The sequence below is a fragment of the Scedosporium apiospermum genome (genome assembly GCF_000732125.1).
Source record: "Scedosporium apiospermum strain IHEM 14462 chromosome Unknown SEQ_SAPIO_0110, whole genome shotgun sequence".
NCBI lineage: Eukaryota > Fungi > Ascomycota > Sordariomycetes > Microascales > Microascaceae > Scedosporium > Scedosporium apiospermum.
In genome coordinates this window covers 441,185-462,527 of record NW_015971811.1, presented here as the reverse complement: position 1 = coordinate 462,527, position 21,343 = coordinate 441,185, and the positions used below count along the sequence as shown (strand labels likewise).

At 52.5% G+C, this 21,343-nt stretch overlaps 3 protein-coding genes and 2 pseudogenes across 3 annotated transcripts; 4 read left to right on the top strand and 1 right to left on the bottom strand.

Moving 5' to 3' along the window:
- Positions 1–998: 998 nt before the first annotated feature.
- Positions 999–3,160, top strand: SAPIO_CDS7099 (Heat shock 70 kDa protein; the record flags this gene model as incomplete). The annotated part of the gene is made up of 3 exons (XM_016789025.1): positions 999–1,025; positions 1,093–1,219; positions 1,302–3,160. The coding sequence occupies 3 exons, from the start codon at positions 999–1,001 to the stop codon at positions 3,158–3,160; spliced, it is 2,013 nt and encodes a 670-aa protein (XP_016640852.1).
- Positions 3,161–3,813: 653 nt separating this feature from the next.
- Positions 3,814–5,785, bottom strand: SAPIO_CDS7098 (Signal recognition particle subunit SRP68; the record flags this gene model as incomplete). The annotated part of the gene is made up of 3 exons (XM_016789024.1): positions 3,814–4,336; positions 4,391–5,539; positions 5,601–5,785. 3 exons carry the CDS (start codon positions 5,783–5,785, stop codon positions 3,814–3,816), a joined length of 1,857 nt encoding a protein of 618 aa, XP_016640851.1.
- Positions 5,786–6,477: 692 nt separating this feature from the next.
- SAPIO_CDS7097 lies at positions 6,478–10,338 on the top strand (annotated as a pseudogene; the record flags this gene model as incomplete).
- A 1,277-nt stretch (positions 10,339–11,615) lies between these two features.
- Positions 11,616–12,990, top strand: SAPIO_CDS7096 (uncharacterized protein; the record flags this gene model as incomplete). The annotated part of the gene is made up of 3 exons (XM_016789023.1): positions 11,616–11,728; positions 12,402–12,777; positions 12,841–12,990. 3 exons carry the CDS (start codon positions 11,616–11,618, stop codon positions 12,988–12,990), a joined length of 639 nt encoding a protein of 212 aa, XP_016640850.1.
- A 2,573-nt stretch (positions 12,991–15,563) lies between these two features.
- Positions 15,564–18,167, top strand: SAPIO_CDS7095 (annotated as a pseudogene; the record flags this gene model as incomplete).
- Between the last annotated feature and the right edge of the window lie 3,176 nt (positions 18,168–21,343).

Below are 21,343 nucleotides of genomic sequence, written 5' to 3'. Positions count from 1 at the left end.
TGCTGTTTTCTCAATGTGCATTTTTACCCATAAGCTCAAGTCGACTCAGCCCTCAGTCGCAAAAGAGCAAATGTCGAGGAGGAAGCTTTGGCCTCTGGAAGATATTGGGGACTCTGGTCATTTGATTTCTTCTGGCGCACCTTATACAATTGCAAGCAAACTACACAGGTACAGACAGGTACGAAGTAATTTGTGTGAACCTCAGGGAGGACTGGGATTTCGGCCAAATGGGATTGATCAATGTCAAAGAATGAGCAACATTGAGCTAAATTTAAGTACCCTCTCAACACCGTTGAACTGAAATGTCTTCATCAAGATATTGAAAGTTTTTTGGAGGCTCATTTAGTCTCCCTCGAGCCGAAAAACATGGTATATCCGACTATACACCACAGGATAGCCCAATGATGATCCATGTGGCAAAGAAGACCAAATGGCAAAGCAACAGATCATTGCCCAAGCATTTCCGAGGTGATTCTGTTCGGCTTCCCTTCTGTTCAATCAACGATGGAGTCGAGGAGCTTCCTTGCTCTCAGAGAGCATCCAGCAAATGGGAGCGATTGCTAACCTTCTCAACAAGCCGGGGTCCCTCCACACTGTGGGTACCTTAGGGGGTACATCCAACTGGAAAGAGCTTAGCCATCACGTGACCCGATTTCCGTCAGTTTCCATGGGCCGGATTTACCGACGCCGACGCGAGAAATCTGCAGGGAAGTTTTTTTTTGGTCTCTTTTCCTGGCCTTCTTATTGTTCACGTCACCTGAAAAATTTCCAATTCTTCTTTCCTCCTTTCCTTTCTCCATCAACCATCTCCCATCCCATCGCGATATCTTCCTTCCCTCATCTTTCTTTCGCCTTTCACCGTGTAATACTACAATATCCTTCCCCCGATACCCTTTCCATTTAATTCGGACGTCCTCTGTTTTAGGGCGTCGAGGCTCGAGGATAGGTTACAGCAGTTTTCAACTCAATCTCCCCTTCTTTCACAAATACCACACAAGATGCTCGCTTCGCGACTCTCCCGAGCTGTAAGTTCAAAACCTGCGACTCTTGACTTGATCGACTCGTGCAGCTAACAAAGAGCTTCGACGAAAGCTTCCTCGAGCTACCCCCATCACTGCCCGCGCTGCCGGCATAGCCAGGGCACCTCTCGCCGCGAGGTTCGCCCGCTATGAGTCCAACGATGCGAAGGTGCAAGGTCCAGTCATCGGTATTGACCTTGGTAAGTAGCCATCCTCGAGCTCTTTGCATCAATGGTCAAGACGCGTGTGAATGAGATCACGACTAACATGGCAATTGAACAGGTACGACAAACTCTGCCGTCGCCTTCATGGAAGGTTCCATCCCCAAGATTATTGCCAACTCCGAAGGTGCCCGAACTACTCCTTCCGTAGTTGCCTTCACCGAGGAGGGCGAGCGTCTTGTTGGTGGCGCCGCCAAGCGTCAGGCCGTCGTTAACCCAGAGAACACCCTCTTCGCCACCAAGAGGTTAATCGGCAGGAAGTTCACCGATGCTGAGGTCCAGCGTGATCTCAAGGAGGTGCCCTACAAGATTGTTCAGCACAGCAACGGCGATGCCTGGGTTGAGGCCCGCGGCAAGAAGTACTCTCCCTCTCAGATTGGTGGCTTCATCCTCCAGAACATGAAGGAGACCGCTGATGCCTACCTCACCCGCGACGTCAAGAACGCTGTCGTCACCGTCCCTGCCTACTTCAACGATTCTCAGCGTCAGGCCACCAAGGATGCTGGTCAGATTGCTGGTCTGAACGTCCTCCGTGTCGTCAACGAGCCTACCGCTGCCGCCCTTGCCTACGGTCTTGAGAAGGATGCCGACCGCGTCGTCGCTGTCTACGATCTTGGTGGTGGTACCTTCGATATCTCCATCCTCGAGATCCAGAACGGCGTCTTCGAGGTCAAGTCCACCAACGGTGATACCCACCTTGGTGGTGAGGACTTCGATATCCACCTCGTCCGTCACCTCGTCCAGCAGTTCAAGAAGGAGTCTGGCATTGATCTGTCCAACGATCGCATGGCCATCCAGCGTATCCGTGAAGCAGCTGAGCGTGCCAAGATTGCCCTCTCCTCCTCTTCCCAGACCGATATCAACCTTCCCTTCCTTACCGCCGATGCCTCTGGACCTAAGCACTTCAGCACCAAGTTCACTCGCGCTCAGCTTGAGAAGCTCGTTGACCCCTTGATCAACAAGACCATCGAGCCCGTCCGCAAGGCCCTCAAGGATGCCGGCCTCCAAGCCAAGGACATCCAGGAGGTCATCCTTGTTGGTGGTATGACCCGTATGCCCAAGGTCTCTGAGACTGTCAAGTCTATCTTCGGCCGTGACCCCGCCAAGTCTGTCAACCCTGATGAGGCTGTTGCCATGGGTGCCGCCGTCCAGGGTGCCGTCCTTTCCGGCCAAGTCAACGATCTTCTCCTCCTTGATGTCACTCCCCTTTCTCTTGGTATCGAGACCCTCGGTGGTGTCTTCACCCGTCTCATCAACCGCAACACCACCATCCCCACCAAGAAGTCCCAGGTCTTCTCCACTGCCGCCGACTTCCAGACCGCCGTCGAGATCAAGGTCTTCCAGGGTGAGCGTGAGCTCGTCAAGGACAACAAGATGCTCGGAAACTTCCAGCTCGTTGGCATTCCTCCCGCGCACCGTGGTGTTCCTCAGATCGAGGTCACCTTCGACATTGACGCCGACTCCATTGTCCACGTCCACGCCAAGGATAAGTCCACCAACAAGGACCAGTCCATCACCATTGCTTCCGGCTCTGGTCTCTCCGACTCTGAGATTGAGCGCATGGTTGAGGAGTCCGAGAAGTTCGCTGAGCAGGACAAGGAGCGCAAGGCCGCCATTGAGGCTGCCAACAAGGCCGACAGCGTTCTCAACGATACCGAGAAGGCCCTCAACGAGTACGCTGACAAGCTTGACAAGGCCGAGGCTGACACCATCCGTGAGAAGATCGCCGGCCTCCGTGAATTCGTCTCCAAGAGCCAGGCTGGTGAAGGCACCGCCACCGCCGCCGAGCTCAAGGAGAAGACCGACGAGCTCCAGGTTGCCAGCTTGAACCTCTTCGACAAGATGCACAAGGCCAGGGCTGAGGGCCAGCAGCAGAGCTCCGAGCAGTCCTCCACCGAGGGTGAGAACAAGTCCTCTTAAGTGAGTTGACTTGGGTGTTTTATCACCATTGTATCTTGTACAACCACCAACAACCAAAAAAGAAAAAAACCATATGAAAATTTGTCATAATATCACGGGGGAAAGCACTCGATAGATTTTTTTTTCTCATTTTTTTTTTCTGTTCTTTTTTTGTTACACCACCCATTGTTCCAGTATCCGGAGTGTACTCATATTTGCGCGTTGCCGGCTTGGTCCCATCTCATCTGTTGTTACACTGGCACTACCAGGTATTGTATTATCTGATGAGATGTTGGCCTTGCGGCGGGTTTGGCAGTATTGGCGTTGGGGCATCAAAAACCTTGTCATCCCTAGATGTCTCGGGGGAGGGATATCCAATTTACGATAAGTGGCATGGGAGAGGGGACTAAACGCTCTTGTACATAAGACACGGTCATCTTGACGAAAAACAAATAATAAGAAATCGCCACTCAAAATAAATGAGGCATATTTTTTTTCTTTTCCGTCCTTACGGCTTCATGGCTTTTGTGACACTTGCTCTCTTTTTTTTTTTGCTTCAAACCCCTTGAACATCACGACACCTTGATATTTCTTGGCATTATAGGTTACCCCATGCACTCTATGTCGGCCAACTTTTCATAAAAAATGCGTTTCTTAGGTAGAAATCTAATCCATTACCTTCCAAATCCGAACCATCCCCTCTTCTGTGGCGCTGGAGCAGGCTTCGCAGCCTCGCCCTTCTCCTCTTCCTCCTTCTTCTCCTCAACCTCTTCAGTGCGCCTACCAGGATAATCGATATAATTCCACGCCACGTCAAGGAAAATAGGCTTCCCAGGAATAAGCGGCAACTTCGGCGGCCACTCAACAAGGTTCTCGAGATCGACGCCCTCGGCGGGCCACTCGTGCAGACGGTCGATCAATGGGACGGAAGGATGGACCCTGGACTTTGGGGGATTCTCCTCGAGCTTCTTCTCGATGTGGACGAGGGCACGGAAGCGCTGGACTTGGCCATCGAGGAGGGATTCGAGGAAGGAGAGGTCCGTAGGGGAGACTTGGATGTTGAGGGGGGAGTTGGGGGTCGTCGGGGAGGTGAGGATGGGTGTGGAGGTTTGCACGAGGGTGTGGGCGTGGGCGAGGAGGGCGAGTGCGTTACGTCTGTTGCCGGTTAGGGCGTGGGAGCGGGCGATGGAGAGGGCTCTTTGGTTGTTGTTAGTATGTATGATCAGAATAAGAGGAAGGGAATATCCTTACTTGAGTGCGGTAAAGTATTTTTCGGTTGCCTCCAGCCGCTGTGTTAGTTCCTCATCGGCAGGTACACCAGGGAGGGCTTTGGCTTCCTCTAGATTCTGAAGAGCGCCATCGTAGAGAGCAACTCTTTCCTTTAACTTGTTGAGTTTCTGCTTCAGCTTCATCTCCCTTGGCTTGTTCTCATCCTTAGCCTTAGCCCTCTTCTTCAATTCCCTCTTCGATAACTCGGCATAATCCTCAAGCGCGCCATCGTGGGGTCCGGTTAGAACACGGTTGCGCCCTACTCTCCAGCTTATCATCTCAAAGTTAACTGCTGTACGCGTAATCTGCAGACTCTGCATGCGAGGGTCGGTCTGCGGAACGTTCTCGCCTCTCAGCTCATCCAATGCCTGTTTCGTCGCGTCAACGGCATCCTGGGTAGCCGTAAGGATGTCATCGTATGCGCCGGCCAGTTCTTTAGGGACTATAGATCCTGATGAAGCCACCTTACTCGTGAGGGCCTCTTTTGCCGCCAGAGTAGCTTTCCAGGCGAGCGCAATCGCGGCGTCCTCGATGCGTACTTCTCTCGACCGCCACGCCAGCGTCTTGGGCACATCCTCCACACCAGCTTCCTGCTTGGACTCCGCGTCCTCTTGCCTCAACACGGACGGATCCCGTTCGTTAATCTCATCCACGAGGAATGAGTTGGACGTCGGGAAGGCTTTTCGAGCGATGATATGGACCGGCACGGTTCGGGGCGTCTTGAGCTGATAGGCGGCGAATTGGATCGAAGGATCGATGATTTCGGAGAGGAGATCCTTGTACGTCTCGCCGTCGGCAGAAGACGTCTTCAGCGCGCTGTAGATGGCATGGGAAACAGAGTAGTTCTTTAAGCACTTCTCCCAGCTCTGCTTCTCGAAGTTGGCCGCTCCGCGCATCATGCCTGCGTAGGCGAAGGCCTCGAGGATATCCGTCGATTTTGCTCCGGAGTCCTCAGAGTCGGAGAGGATTGAGACGAGGTGCTCGGCCGTGTGCGCCGCCTTTTCGATCCGGGAGATGATGTGGGATCTCGTCCGGCCGGCGATTCCCTTGGCGTCGGCCATGTGGGCGGTCCTCATACTCATGGCATGGGCCCAGGCCCGCTCGCTGGTAAGAAGCAGAAGACGCACATATCTATATTTTTACCATTCTTAGTGCCAAGTTCGGGGGAGGGTGTTGAGTTGATGGGACGTACTCGGGGTTCTCCCTAATTTGCTCTGCTGTCACCTCGTCTTTCTTCTGGTACTTTCCGCGGTTCCTGGTTGCGATGCCTAGCGTTTTCCGGGACTTTAGGAGTCGGCGAGAGAGTTGGCCCCTGTATACCGCATTGTCGCCGAAGGCCTGGGCTCGGCCGGATACCACAAACTTTGTGATATCCATCGTTGGGGGTTAATATCGTGGAGGAGTGTGCTAATGCGCAGTGCTCGAGAAAGCTGCTATCCACCATTCAATTGTCTTCAGGCGGGGCGGTTTCTTTGTCGTGGGGTAAGCAAGACGGATTAACGCATTATACTCGACATTGGGATGTAGTTAGGGTATGTACGCTTTATGCAATTAAGGGCCGTATTAGAAATACAGAGGTCCGCAGACGGTGGACCGAGATATGGTCTGATCTCTCGGGAAAACCTCATAAGCTCGACACTGGTTGTGATTGGCTAATATCCTGGTCTACAGACCTTTGGTCTGCGAACCTGGAAAAGAAATCGCCTTGCAGCACCTTGCGAAAGACTTCAACGGCGAAATTTCTACGGGCCAAGCCAACAAAACGAATTCCTCGCTCAACGATTGCAGAACACTACTTCTGTTCTAATATCTACCCTTGAACCATATATATCTTCTTGGGAATACGTTTATGGGCCCGCCGAAGGGATTGGATTGATTTGCCCAGTGCCACGCCGCACCACACCACCTGCGAAACTCTTCCCACCACCGAGTCCGACTTGGAATTTCCTGCCCTGACGAGTCGACGATACCCTCCCCGACCTTACAGGGATGACGATTGAATACTCCGACTCGATATAGTATCTACCGAGCACTTCGGAGCTCTCAGTCTCCGCCCCAATCCAGCCTCAATGCTGGAGAGGACAGCTTCTTCCCTCGAGCAATGCGCACTGCACAGAATCCTCGCCACACCCTCCAGATCCGCATACTCCGTTCGGAAGCTGTCCCCTGCCTTCTGGAGGCATGGCGCGGCAGCGTTAGAGACCTCTGTGGCCTGGGCTGCTCTGCTCAGGAGCAGAGCTCGAGCGCTGACCGGGCCAACCCGCGTCCCCCACACAATCAACCCGTCGTTGAATGGTTATGATACGCTTGAGGCATTGTACGCTTCCGGCGCCGGGGCTCTCTCTACCATAAGAAGAGCTTCTGCTTCTTTGGTCGACGTCCACGATCGATGGCTATACTCTCCGCCCTTCATACAGACGAGATCGATTTCTTCCTCCGCTCCTCACCGATTCCTTGATCTTCCCCAGCCCTCGGTATCTCATGCTCCAAATAATGCCCACTTTAATTCCGCAAGAATTCCGGACGCGAGTCCCATCCTTAGTTTTAGCCAGATCGAGCCTCCCAGTGCTCGTCGGGAAGGAGAAAAAAGAGAAATAGCCAGTTCTAGTGCTGCCACTGATTATCCTACCGACGATCACCATGGTGCCCTTGCCCTAGAGCACATGCGGCATCTGATGTCCGAAGCGGATAGGAAGCAGACGCACGAAGTGTGGGAGTTGTACAGCCACCTCCCTTCTAGCACTCAAGAGGAAGTTCGTGTCGATGTACTACTCTATATCGGTCGATGGGCCAACAGCAAGATTGAGGCGGAGCGTTGCCGGTTACTCGTGACGCAACAAGACCGCGATTCTCTCGACGGCGAACTTGCCTTGATTGCTGTTCTGTCTTGTTTGAAGCTCGGCCTACACAAAGAAGCTCTTGATTACTTCAAGACTAATTTGACCAAGCGTCCGTCAACGACGATTTTTAAGGAGATAATATTCGCGAGTTTCAAGACGATGTCAGCGTCCCTGCTGTGGGATGCATGGCAGCTCTGGTCTGTCCACCACCGTTCAAAGTCGGCGCTGCCCTCCCTGCAAAGATTAAGATTTCTCCCCCATCTTGGCAAGGCAGTCCTGGACTTCTCGGCGCACTTCGACGCTCAGCGCAGGGCTTTATCGGAGTCCAAGCCCATTGATGGAAAAGGGGGGAGTGTGGCGCAATCCCAACAAACCAAACTCATCGACAGTCTTGACAGCGTGCTAAGGGACGTCGCGGAGATGGCGCTCTTCCAGCCGTGCAAGCCCAGCCAGGCCAGGCGCCTGCTTCGTCTGCTCGATCGGCCTGAGCTGTACGCTGAGTACATTATCGACGCGTTCCAGCGGCGGGAAACTACGCATCTTCCAGTAATATTCCAGGCGTACAAGCGTCACCCGCGAACAAAGATGGACCCTCGGGTTTTGGGTGTAATGTTTGAGGTTTTCTACCCATGCGATAGGCGTCGCTTGCTACGCCTACATAAGGAGTTTTGTCGCATGTACTATGGCGACGGCAAGCAGGCTCCCTCTGAAGACACCACCGCGATTCAGAATTGGTGGTCGAGCTACGGGGTGCGGGGCGCTTTGTTCAACCAAACGCAAGATCCGCTGTCCTATGAGCCCTACATCGAGGTGTTCAAGACACACGGTGACGAGGAGATGGCTCAGTTTGCTCTCAACGATGTGGTGGAGAGGCTTGGTGTCCAGTCCGGGGACCTCGAGTGGCATCGTCAACTTAAGCAGTACTGTCTCACCGGAGACTACAGAGGGGCCATAAATGATTGGACAAGTCGCAACGGCGAAGCCAGACCAGATATCCACACCCTTGCAACCATCATGGCTCTCTCTGCGGATAGCGGCGACCTAAGTTTCACCCTCGAGATGTTTGAGAAGGCGAAAAAATGGCGTCTGCATCGGACACCGCGCATCATCATACCTGTCATCCAAGCCTTTGGCAACAACGGGCTTCTTAAGCAGGCTACCAACCTCTGCACGTGGGCCATGGACAGTGGCATCCGCAGCCCTGAACTCTTCAACACCATGCTAGCTATTTTCGCCTCGCACCACCGGCTCCACGAGTCTCATCGTCTGATGAACTCCATGGCTCAGCATGGAATTCCGTGGGATGAGCGGACGTTCTTGCAGCTGACCCAGGCACTGGGACGCTGCAAGCAGGTGGGCAAGGCCTACGAACTTCTCAGACAGGCGTTGCGGTTGCAATTCTGGAGAGTTACTACGGAACACTTCGAAGCGGTGATGGCCGGTGCCCTCAAGACTGGTCAACACAATTTGGTTCACAGCCTTGGCAAGCGGATGAAGGAAGAGGGATTACCCATGTCGCTGAATGCTATGACCCTGTTGACCAAGTCGGCTCATCGGTGGGCTATCGCCGCCAAAGAGAATCCAAACATGCCTCCACTTCCCGGCGCACTCCCGACTGGGAGGGATCTTGTTGAGTATTACCGAAAGAGTGTGACGAGATCTCAAGCCGGCGGCGCACAACCGGCTGAGATAAACGATGATTCATCATCTTCAGCGAACGCTGGCCTCGACAAGCCTGAGTCGACACTGGCTCTAAAGCGAATCGCCTACACGCTCGCCCAGATTGGAGATGATGGATTGATCGCCGAGGTGACATCCATCTACCAGCAGCGGGCACCCCACCAATGCTCGGAACGGGATCTCCCAGATGGAATGCTCACGGCCATGATGATCACGGCCTTCTCGCGCAGCCAGAACCGCAGGGTCAAGCACCTGTGGAGCATCCTCTGGGAGCGCAACCTCCAGCTCAGCCTGACGACGGCGGACGAGGCCAAGGAAACGGCCAGGTCTCCGCGTCCCAAGATCCCCGTCAAGCTGCAGTATAACCTCGACGAAGGGTTCAAGACGATGCAGGAGGTCCTGACGCGGGAGGGTGACGCCGACGGCCTGCTCGAGCTCCTCCACGAGGTCACCTCGGCCGGGTTCCACCTAGGCCGGCGGAACTGGAACCATACCATCCAGGCGTTGGCGAGCATGGGGAAGGTTACGGAGGCGTTTACGTATTGCGAGCAGATGCTGATGCCGAATTGGATGGGGTGGAGGCATATGCGTAAGCTCAAGATTCGCACGATGCGCCACAACATGAGCCAGATTCACATTCGCAAGTCTCAGAAGCCTGAGGGTCAGCAGTCTCGGGAGCATCAGCCTCAGGATCAGCAGAGTGCTGCTTCTTCTCCGGCGCGGACGCCTCCACCTCCCATGGCGCAATCGACGGCTGGCGGACTGCTTCCCAAACGCGACCACCTCCTCCCGTCTCCCCTCAATGAAAGCCGACTCTCCTACACCACGACCACCACCGCCCACAAACCCCAACGCCGCCGCCCAACCCCCCTCTCTGAAGAAGCCGAACAACAATACCTCGCCGACCACGCCCAGGTCGCCCGCTTCCTCCGCCAAAAGTACAACGACCGCAAAACCCGCCGCTGGCAGCGCCGCCGCAAAGGCCGTGGCCGCTCCGTCACCCTCGCACCGCAGCTCCTCAACCCGGGTCTCAACCCGCGCTACCTCCGCCCCAACGCCGACACGCTCAAGCTCCTCGCCCGCATTTACCTCGACGCGTGGTCTTCGCAAACATCCGAGACGCTCCGCTTCGTCACGGCGTCGTGTCCGAGGACAGTTCATGCTATCATGACGTTGAAGTATTCGGATGAGGAGGAGGTGGGGGCTTGGTTTGGGGACAAGTATGCGTTTGGGAATGAGGTCGATGGCGTGGAGGAGAAGGAGGGCGATGTCGGTGGAGAGGAGGAAGGGGCGAGGAGGACGAAGGAGAAGAAGATGGTTGTTACGCCGAATTTGCAGGGGAAGATTAAGAATGTGCTTGCTCTTTCGGGAGTGAGGAGGGCGGCGCGGAAGAGGGAGTCGAGGAGGTGAATGAATTGGAGAGGGAGAAGTTTTCGTGTATGAAGAGATTTTTTTATTTATTTTTTTTTCTGTGTACCATCACGTTTTGTTTGATAAAAAGAAAACTGGATAGAAGGAGGATATCATCATTATTTCGGTTGATGTGGTTGTGGTTTTTTATTCATTCGTTCTTTTATATAGACTTCTAGAATGTACATTTTCATTCTCATCTCCCTTGACAACATTAGGATCTAGATTCTGGAAGTTCTTTCCGCATTTATGAGGTTGAAGTTGTAAAGTTGGCAGGAGATAGTTACGAGGCATCGGGCCTTGATGGGACAAAGCTGGGTGTTCCATGATGTAGCGGTTGGGACAGCTCGAGTCTACTCTTGGGGAGAGAATCTTGATCAAGGGTGTTCCGGGATGAATGAGGCGCTGGCTCTACTGAAGGACATTATGGGAAACGAGTTGCGCAAGCAGGACAAGCTGACCAAAGAAGACTTTGATGACCTTGTCTTTTGATCACGATAATCCTGAGGTCGAGATCAAAAGAGTTTCAGGGCCCTGCCGAGAATGACTCTCGAACTTAATAAAATCACCGTCCTTGAAGCTGGAAATGGTGCCAACGGGACCTACGGACATGGGTCGAATTGCTGAAGATGAAGCATACCGTCGTATATCGAGGTTGTAAGACGTTACACAAGGCTGACTGACCCCTGAAGATCTCGGAGCCCTACTTGCATGCCTCCATCTTGATACCAGAACAAATGTCTCAATCATCATCGACGATTCGTAGCAGATCAGAATCAGAACGTCGTAAAAAGAAAAAAAAAAGGAAAAAATCGAGGGAATCGACGTTACGTGTCATTGATCCTATTTCCTTACCAGCCTCTCTCCCCTTCTTCAGTTGCGAACATCAACCATTCTTCGCGGGGCATGTGCCACCATCCAGCCGACACCGACCTCGGTCACAAACGCCAACTCCTCGAGAAGCACCTCGCCACTTACCAAAAGATCCAAACATACTACGACTCGGTATCGAAGCAAGCCGAACAAACGCGCCATGACTGGGCGAGGGAATGCCTCTCACCCGGGAGCCTTATGGGCCATACTAGCAAAGACATTTGTAAACTCTCCCTCCCCCTCTCTCCCTGGCTCTCATGCCCCCCCAGTAATTGAGGTCCGCTTGTTAAAATCTCAAATATGTTTCTACACATTTATCACCATCATCATCATTATTATTCTTACTTCTCTTCTTTAATATAGGGCGAGATTTAAAGAAACAACGAGATGCCCTCGACGCGAAGATGGCGGGCAAGGACAAGGCCTTTGAGAGAGTCGAAGCCGCCATCGCGCATACGCGGGCGGATATCGCAGCATTGACTCGTTACTTTGACCAATGCGAGGTGCTGGCCGAACTGTAAGGTTGAAGATGTGCGATCTCTATTTTTCTCTACAAAAATCCAGGCCTGAGAAAAGAAAACGAAAAAAAAGAAGGGATAGAAAATAAAAAGAAACAAACTAATTCTTTGAGATTGTAGGCTTCCTCGCGAGATTGTACGGGAGATTGCCTTGTACGAATATTGCGATTATTTCCATGATCGGGGGGAAGTAAAGTGACAGCTTCGAGGCGTCTTTTGAGGAAGGTGCTGTGACTCAAAGCAATGGATTTTGATTTTGATGCCTCCGGGTCAGGATTCGGACGACAGAGAGATTGATCAGTTGCTCACCAAAATCGGTAGCAACTTGAGGGAGATTGTTGGAATGGTCGAGGAATACAGCGGGTGAACCTTGAAAGCGAGACTAATATAACGACTTTGCTGTGGATAGTATCGAGACCAGACGACCATGGTGTTGGGACAACTCTAGGCAGCAGTTTGGCCCTTGTGGATCAATGTTGGTATCATTAATGAATTGCTGGACGAGACTTTTGCTTCTAAACAAAGAACCACCAAAGCGATTAAGACCATTAACATCATTGAGAAGTGTAGACGCCAACGAGGCTCTAGCTTGTGTGCATTTACAAACCTCCCCACGGATTGCGCTTAGAGAGAGAAAAAGCCGCCTTAGTTTTCGTCAATGGCCTCTCGCAGCTACTCTCGTCCCGTCTATCTCGCCAAGTCTCGGCGCGGGCAGCAGCGTGCTCATTTCGCAATCTTCATTCCCCATGCCGCGTACTCAGGCCTTGACCCCAACGACAGGTCCAAACCCTGCATCGGAACTGTGATCCAGGTTGTTGGAGCTCCGATGCTCGGGTATGCTCACGAATTTAAACGAAACTATGACCGCGAGGACGCGGATGGTGTGGAGACATTCGTCCATCTTGGGTCGGTCGGCCCAGACCATATTGTCGAGCCTCAGACCACAGCAATGTCGAGGGACACGGTCGCCACGGGATTGCTGGAAAGGATAGCTTTGCAGGTTCCAGCGCCGGGCGTGAACGAGAACTTTATGGCGCCGGTCAACGACGTGAGTAGCAATGGGATTTTCTCCGGGGTCAAGCAATATCTAACTCACACCATTCCGTGTCAGACTACCAACAGGCGATGCCAGGAATGGACTATGGAATATCTGCGAAGACTGGTAAGCCAGGGCCACATTGAGGAGTCTGCGGTTACGATTGCGCAGGGCGAGCGAGATCCTCCTGAATATGGCATCGGACTTCGGCGGGTTGGTAGCTAGGTTGGTGGTTTTTAGGAACTAAGGGGAGGATCTCTGAGTTGATTATAAGCTCTTGAAGACGTCCAACGTCAAAGGGAATCGGGAAGATTCCCCCGCAAACGGTAACAAGACCAACGTTTGCTGGATGTGCTTAAACACCCACGATGATGGAATGCGTCAACGATTGTTTTAGCGTACTCAAGAATAGAGTTAATCCTAAGAAAGTAGACGCTGCTGCAGCGGGTGGATCCGGCCTACTGAATTCACTACAACTCAGATGCACCATCCAAGATCTGGTCTTGATCGATCTGGATGATGGGGTCAATCAGCACTTCAGTGAGCACCTTCTCGCATCGATAGAAATGTTTGCTGAACCAAAGGCTGAAGGAGACCTTTCATCGATGCGAATCCGAAACCCGTTCTTTTGACCTTCATCGCTTTCAATTCAAATGCGTTTCCGCCAACTAATGTATATTGGGTCAGTTGGGATGGATTGACCCAGCTTGCTTGCTGAGTGTGGTAACTCCAAACGATGACTACTCATCAGGCTCGACACACAAGCTGGACGGGACGGGCACAGAAATGGATCCAGGAGCTGTCGGATTAACTAGGCATCAACGGGGAGCTAGATAATGCTCGTCAAAATTCTGCCAAATATGACAGCGAGCATTGAGCTTTCTCAATGCCAGTCTAACCTTGCCCTCAATCCAAGCCAGTGGGGTTTTGATATCGCTGCAACTGCAAGCGGACACCCAATTTGATATCTACTTCGATGTTCGTCCATGTGAAAAGGTGACAAATGCACACCGGCCATGCAACATGCAGGATGCAGCTCCTTCATCATCATTGATGTGTTGTAGATTATACACGTCTGCCCAGGCTAACAAAAGTGCACGATAAGTGAAAAACGATGCCCGACGACCACGATTCTCGGTTTTCCCTCGACGCTGCAGTGTTAGCGTCTGGACTAAGTTGATGCCATGCCACACATCCTATCTCGTCATCGCTCATCTCATCTGTTGGAAAGTGAGGCAGAGATGCTGACACTACCGCATTTGAGTACTCAGTACCTGTAAGTGTGGGTAGGAAGATCGGACAATGAAGGTTAAGGGTTCTTCCGCCTCTGCAGGGGGCTGGCTGTATTGTACAAGCAAGTGCGTATCAATGATACGTGTAATATCAATTGATCGATCTCTGGATGGACATTTGAGGAGTGAACAGCGCTTAAGTCTATGTAATTGACATTTCTCGGATGTCTCGAGGGCATGTCTCAAATCTCCTTACCATCAATAATACAACGTATTTGATCAATGGGTAATGGGTAATCTCCTACCCCGCCTGTACACTTCACTGTTCACGCTGGCTGGCAGATTGGGGGTGTTCGATGGTCTCGTGAGACTTCCGAGGTCAGAAGACGATCATTGTGAATAAGCCGGCACTATGAAGTACAATGTACATAGTGCAGCGTTGAGGGTCTTGGAAAGATCGAGGGTCCATACTTCGTACATCCGACGGATCATGACTTGGAATTGATCAATAGCTCGGACTTACAATTGTACCTCACATCAGTACCTCTGTAGAGTGAAGACCAGGGACCTCTAGATTTGGTAACTAGTGCCTGTGACTGTGACTGTGACTGTACCGTTTGGATGGGACTTCCGCAAAGTACGAAGTATACTGAACCAATTTACGAGGCAGGAGCGTCTCCGAAGTTTGAGTCCTATACAATTGTAGGATGTATTATGAGTACACATGGAAATAGTGGCTGGATCGGTCTCACCTGCCCAGCTTTACCCAGCTCCACCCAGCTCCTTCCCGCCTGTATTCCTCATGAATATTCCCATCTCTTGACAAAAGAAATCAAATGTAGCTGCTTCGATCCGGCCAGATTCATGTTTCTGTGCCGCAGTTTACTTCGTCCAGCTTCTCCCGTCCAGCCTTTGTTTCATTTTCCATTCTCCATTTCCACCCGATCCATCCCTTCCAGAAATCGCCGATCCGACCAAATGGGCCAGACCCATCGATCCCACCCTAAACCCTGTCGTTCGCTGGGCCTAAAGCGAAACCGGCCCCTCAACGGCAGTCCAATCTGGTATTAGCAGCCTTCCAATCTGCAGTCGCCCACTCTCGCCCACTCTTCCAGATAATCAGAGTCACCGTCGACTCACTTATAAGTCCGAGGCGGGTCCTTATGACGTCCCTCCCGAGGCACCTCTCATTCTCCTTTCCAGCTGTGCTGCTTTGCAAGATTCAACTCTCAATTATCTCATCCTTAAAAAAACCCAAAACCAAAGAGCAGAAAAAAATTCTAATTTTTCCAACCAAAAAGAACGGCTCCAAAATTGTTTGCCTGGGGAATCCGTCTCAGATAGTATAAACTTCACTGCCAAACAAATTCAATCTAGCCCTTGCTCCGAATCCCGAAAAGAGAAGAAGCTCGACTACATCTGCAGAGATCATGATTGCTTGCAACCTGACGTCTCCCCACCTTTACCTGTGACACTACAGTCTCTTGAACCACGCTGCAGCCCTGCCTGCTTGCTGTGGTTTGGGAGAGAGAAAAAGTCACTTGAATTTGTCTTCGTACGCCCATCATGCCGATTATTGAGGATGATTTCGACCATGACGGTCTGGTCGACGAGACCGCCGCTCGTGTCGATCGCCTTCAGAGCAAACAGGTTTTAGCTCCGACCAAGCCCGCCAAGAAGCTCGAGCCCGACCGTCGCCCTGTAGAGATTGCCCACAATCATCACCACCATAGGCGGCTGTCCGAGGAAAGCATTCGCACCGAACTTTGTGAGGGTCCTATTCCAGACAGTCCGAGGCCCGCCACTCCTGAGCTGGCGGACCAACCGCGCCCGGATAAGGCTGAGCTCCTTGAGAAGTTTAGGGGGGGCGAGAGCACGGCTTGGTTCAATCGACATGTCGACCTACAAGATGCGTCTTCCTACTCTTCGTACTCACCGCTTCTTTCCAACTCTCCGCCTCCGATCGAGTCTATTCTCCGTGGGCGCCCCTCCGGACCGGTTACGGACGGTCCCAGGACCACACCCGACCCAGCGGCAACTCTTTTACCAGCTGCTCAAATCACACCGGAGAAGATAAAGGACGCGATAGGCGGTGGCAAGGACGACCAGAGGTTACAGGAGGGCTTGAGTATTGAACGTCCAAGGTCAGCCCTACATTCTGGAGACTTCACCGAGAACGAGCATGGGCAAACCAGGTCCCTGCGCCACCTTGACGAGGCCCGGTTAGCTCAAGGCCATCATGGCGTCGTTCAATCCCCGCGCCCTCTGCATACTTGGGTAGCAACTTCGCCCCCAAGGCCGTTCGCTCCTTTTGCCTTTCCCCAGCAGCAAAGCCCGTTCTCAACAAGGGACGAATTCAAGTCAGTTCCTTCGTCACTATCCTCTTCGTTTTCCAATAGCTTTGTGTACAAGCCGCCAACGAGCCCTCTGGTTCAGTCTGAGATTAACGAAGACTTGGACATCTCTCTCCCGATGAATGGCATCAACATTGCTTCGCCGTCTCCCGCTCGTAGACGCCATTCCCTCTACCCTACTCCCTCCCCGCAGCCCTTCGTCTTACCGCGCTCAGAAGCCTCCACACCCCAGAGTATCCCATCCTTGCGCCGTGAAGCCTCCTTTCCCTACCAAGCTCACCAACCGCGGAGGTCTCTCACCTCGACACCCAGCATTAACCTCGCACCCAGCTTCCCGGGCACGCCGGCTCTTCTCCGCTCTAGAAGGCCATCGTTCACCTCCGATACTTCGCCCCTACAACATGCGTCCATGGTGGGCTCCTACGAGGAGAGCATTCTGCGCGGTCGCATGTCAACCACTCCGTCCAAGCCCATCGAGTTCCTGGCCCAGATTGGAGTTTTGGGATTAGGGAAGTGTAAGGCGAGTTTGAGATGTCCACCTCATGTGACGCTGCCGTTCCCCGCCGTCTATTACAGTTATGGTAATAATAGCGTGCCTGGACGACCCGGATTCGAGGACGGTCCGAGCCCGTACGTCGGCCAGATTGACCTCGAAAACGGGCTCGCGAATCAGGAGGACGAGTTGAGGTCCAAGCGGAAGATGCAGAATAGATATGCCGATCGGAAGCCACCCGAGGAGGACATGGATGTAGATGACTCGGTATCCGGTGTGGGTGTGGGCGTGGGCGTGGGCGTGATGGGTGACGCGGAGCCACGACGAACAGCGGCTCCGAGACGGCGCAGGTCTGGTTCTCCCAAGGTCCCTCCGGGCGGTAGCTACCGGATACCGGAAAAAGGCCGAATTCAAATCGTCATCAAGAACCAGAACAAGACGGCCGTAAAACTCTATCTGGTCCCCTACGATCTATCGGGCATGGAACCCGGCACGAAAACATTTATTCGCCAGAGAAGCTACTCCGCCGGCCCCATCATCGACGGGTTACCGCAAGAAACCGCCACCACCGCCGCCGACGAGCGGCCCGTCCTCCGCTACCTCGTCCACCTGCACATCTGCTCCCCCTCCAAGGGTCGTTTCTACCTCTACAAGAACATCCGCCTCGTCTTCGCTAATCGCGTCCCCGACGGAAAGGTCAAGCTGCGCAACGAGACGACGTGGCCCGAGCCCCGGTTCTCGCCTTACAAACCCATCCGCGTCATGCATCCGCCCGTCACGGCGTCGACCAGCAGGTCCGCGGCCATGTTGGCGGCCGAGAAGGCTTTCAGGAGGAGGAGCGCGGGGTATCCCTACAGTTTTGCGCCGCCCATATTTAGTAGCCACGCTGACGATCATCACGCCTCGTTTTCGAGACCGCCAGCCAGGGTTGCGTCGGGCGGCGGTGGTTTCTCATCGCCGTTTATGGGTTTTGCGGCGGCGGGAGACGACTCACCCGTGCCTGCCGACCATCCTACCGCGTTCCGTTTCCCCTCGAGGGATAGGCTAGACAGCGGGGCTAGCGAAAGCACCGACACCACGGGCACGGGCGTGCAGTCTCCTAGCGCCACCGCTCACCAGAGAGATAGGGAAGTCGCCGCGCGATGGGAGATTGGTCGGTACGAGAAACTGAGTAAAGGCGACGTCGGGTACGGTGGGAACGCTTTCGCCGCCGGTGGCCCCGGGAGCCCCGGCGAGGAAGGGCTTTTGTCCCAGAGGCTGAGGTCCTTGGGGGTTCAGCAGGATTGGCAGCGACGAGAGGAGCCACGCGAGGAGGACCAGTGACGAAAAGCAAGCACGTAGCCTTTTTCTCCCCTTTACACATATTCATTTCATTTTATTCTTCTCATCGCTGGCAGGATTACCTTCGTTTCGATACCTATGGAAAAACAGTACATATCTGGCGTCTGGGGTCATTTCATGCCATCGCCATCATCTCCACTTGTTCATACATATCCATCCTTTTCAAATGTACCTAGTGCCGATGTCGATAATTCCGGCTATCTTTTTTTTTTTTTTTTTCTCAGGAAATTAAGATATTGGAGACTCTGGGATTTGGCTTTTTGACAAAACGGAAATTTTATTCGGGATCTCGCTTTTTGAGACGTTTATAGACCTTTCTTCTTTCTAATGGTAGTAGGGTGTTTGATAGTTTGATTTACGGACATACTTGAGAAGTTGAGTCGGGGACAGCTAAGAAGAAATATATTTCTCCCTTCTGGGATCCAAAGTTCGCGCTCACGGCTGAGGAACTCTGGCCGCATGTGTTAGTAGGATACGAGGCGTGAACTCATCTGAAGCACCAGACGAAGTAAGATTTGCCATATCGAAGACATATCGACGAGAATAGAAATAACCAGTGTAGTTGAAGGCCACTGGTCGCGAAGGGAACAGGGTGCCTGGGCTCGTTCGGCTCGTAGCCGCCTTGCGAGGGTTCTTGGCCCGGTTCCCTAGGATCGACTATATAAGCGTCTGCCACGTAGAGCTTTGGCTGCCGTCGTGACGCATACATCATCTTCAGTTATCCAAGCAGCCCCTCGCGGGGAAAAAAAGGACAAGCCTTTCCCCGCCTCGGTATGTCAAGGCGGCGCAGTTCCGAATGTTATAAGTCGGATTGTCGGAAGTGATGTCTTGGACAACTCTCCATTTATAAGCCAATGCCAGGTCCATTCGTCTGAGGTGGAGGCATTACACATCCGGACATATCGTTCGCTAGTCAAGGTGCTTGACTATATACTTATCCTTGGTCTTCTCACTGTGGCCTGCGAAGAGGTGAGGTGTGCCCAACAAGGCAATTCCAACTATGCTGGTGAGGATGTTGTGATAATGCTCTTTCCCAGCACCTCCGGAGTTGAGAGCCTACCTGACGTTCAGCGTATACTACTAACGGCACTTCAATGTTCTATGCTAGGGCATTAACCCTTCTACATCCCTTACTTTTTGCTCCTTTCATGCTCTGTGATATCAAGGGACAGCTCCCAGATCTAGTACGCGATGCAACAACAGTCTTGGGTGAGAGCTATGCCGCGATAGTAGAAAGACTCGTGCAATTTCTCTATGACTTTTACCTTCCGCCCATATATGGCGTTGCATCGAGATGCTCATCCAAGCCAATCCTCGGATCACACAGCCTTTAGCCGTCCCAACGCTGACTGAAATCCAGGTTTCCGTCTCCGCCTCTTTCCCCGGATTTCCTCATCTTCGCCATGGCTCTCACGTCAGGCACTGGCCAAGTAAGATAGGATCAAGAATCATAGGAAAATCAAGAAACATTGCTAACCAAGGCACAGCGCCGACACCAGGCCCAGAGTCTCCGGTTCTGGTCAACCTGGGATCCACCAGTCTTTCGCTCTGAATGCCCTGAGGTTGAAACGCAAAGCTAAGAAATCGAGGATCAATGTTTTGTCTTCCATCCAGATAAATTCTTCACCCGTTCCAAAATAGGACCGCAAAACGACCCGTGAATACCTTGTCGTGTTTCCGCCGCCCTCGGAGCCGTCGAAGTGAGTCCCGTGGCACAGTAGGAAAATCAAAGGTTTAGTGAGAATGCCCGATTTCTAGTTGGGCTTGGTAGAGATATTCTCTTTTTTTTTGTTTCCTGGGTCTGCTTTTGGTTAATATTTTCCTATGGGAAAAGCCCTCGGGATCTGTCTCTGCCGTGTTCGTTTCCGTTTCCGCAATGCCCTCTGATGCGCCGGAGCCGTGAAGGGAGCTCACTGGTGCCGAGGGTCAATCAACACTCTTCTTTGGGTCTGCCTCGCTGATCAGGAAACGACAAGACTTTCTGGGTCTCACTCTTTGAGCCGTGGTGTTTTCCCAGTGAAGAAAAGAACAAAGGAGAGAACTAAAAGTAAAACTTGAGATAGGTAGTGAATGAGAAGAATCCAATTTTTCTTTCCCCTCCTTACTGGGGGGATTCGGAGCGAGGATGCGTCGACCAACTTGATACACGGAGATATTTGTCCGCGCTCTGCGCTACCCTGGGCGCCGTTCTTGCTGGAGACTGCCGGCAGGATGCATTTCAGATTTTATTTCTAGGTTGATATAGGATAAGGGAAGTGTATGGGACGCGTAATTATAACAGAAATACGGCGAGTATAAAGGCAAAATCTGAACGACGCTCGGTATAAGCGTTGCAAGTCGTCTCGAGCTGCCCAGGATCCCGGACTAGCATTAAGCTCACGAACGACGCCCCCGCTCCTGCCTCTCGGAGAAAAAGCCACATCTAGACAAAATCCACCATGGTTCTCCGAGGTTTCTGTTTCACAAGCAGGCGGGTGGGCGGGGATTCAGTGGGGCGGGAGAGAAAGAAAGCCCGAGACGAAGCAAGACTTGGAGTCGTAGGTGAAAGGTGTGGGGGAAGAGCGTGTCTTGTGATGTGTCAAACCACCCATGTCCCTGTCCACTTCTCTATTCTGTTCCATCTAGATTTTTTTTCTTTCTTTTTTTTGAAGAGTGGCCCAGATCCAAAGCAAAGAATGAATGTTTCAGAGAAAGGAAAGAAATCGAGACACTACTTCTACAGGGGTACGCGGCAAACCCGAGGACGGATAAGACTAAGTGCCATCCGAGTGTGGAGAGGTAGATCTACGACGGTTGTGTCGGAAGATAAAAGAGAGACAAGGACTGAGAATACCACGTCAGATGTTGAGACTGGTGTCAAAGACTATATAAGTCGAAGAAGGAGAAAAGAAAATCGATCACTCCCTATATCGGATGGTGATGTGTTCGATGTTGTGCATGTCGTCAAACCACAGGCCCTGACGATTCTATTGCCATCGAGTTATACGGAGAAGGACTCAAAGATATCCGAGACATCTACGCGTTAACAAAACGAGCGAGGTCATGGTCCTCTTCGAAGGGAAGTTCCGCGTAAGTGCTATATACTATGGCCAACAACGCAGACAAGGAGATGTACAGAAGACGTAACGGTCTTCCGTGTCTGCACTTACATGACGGCT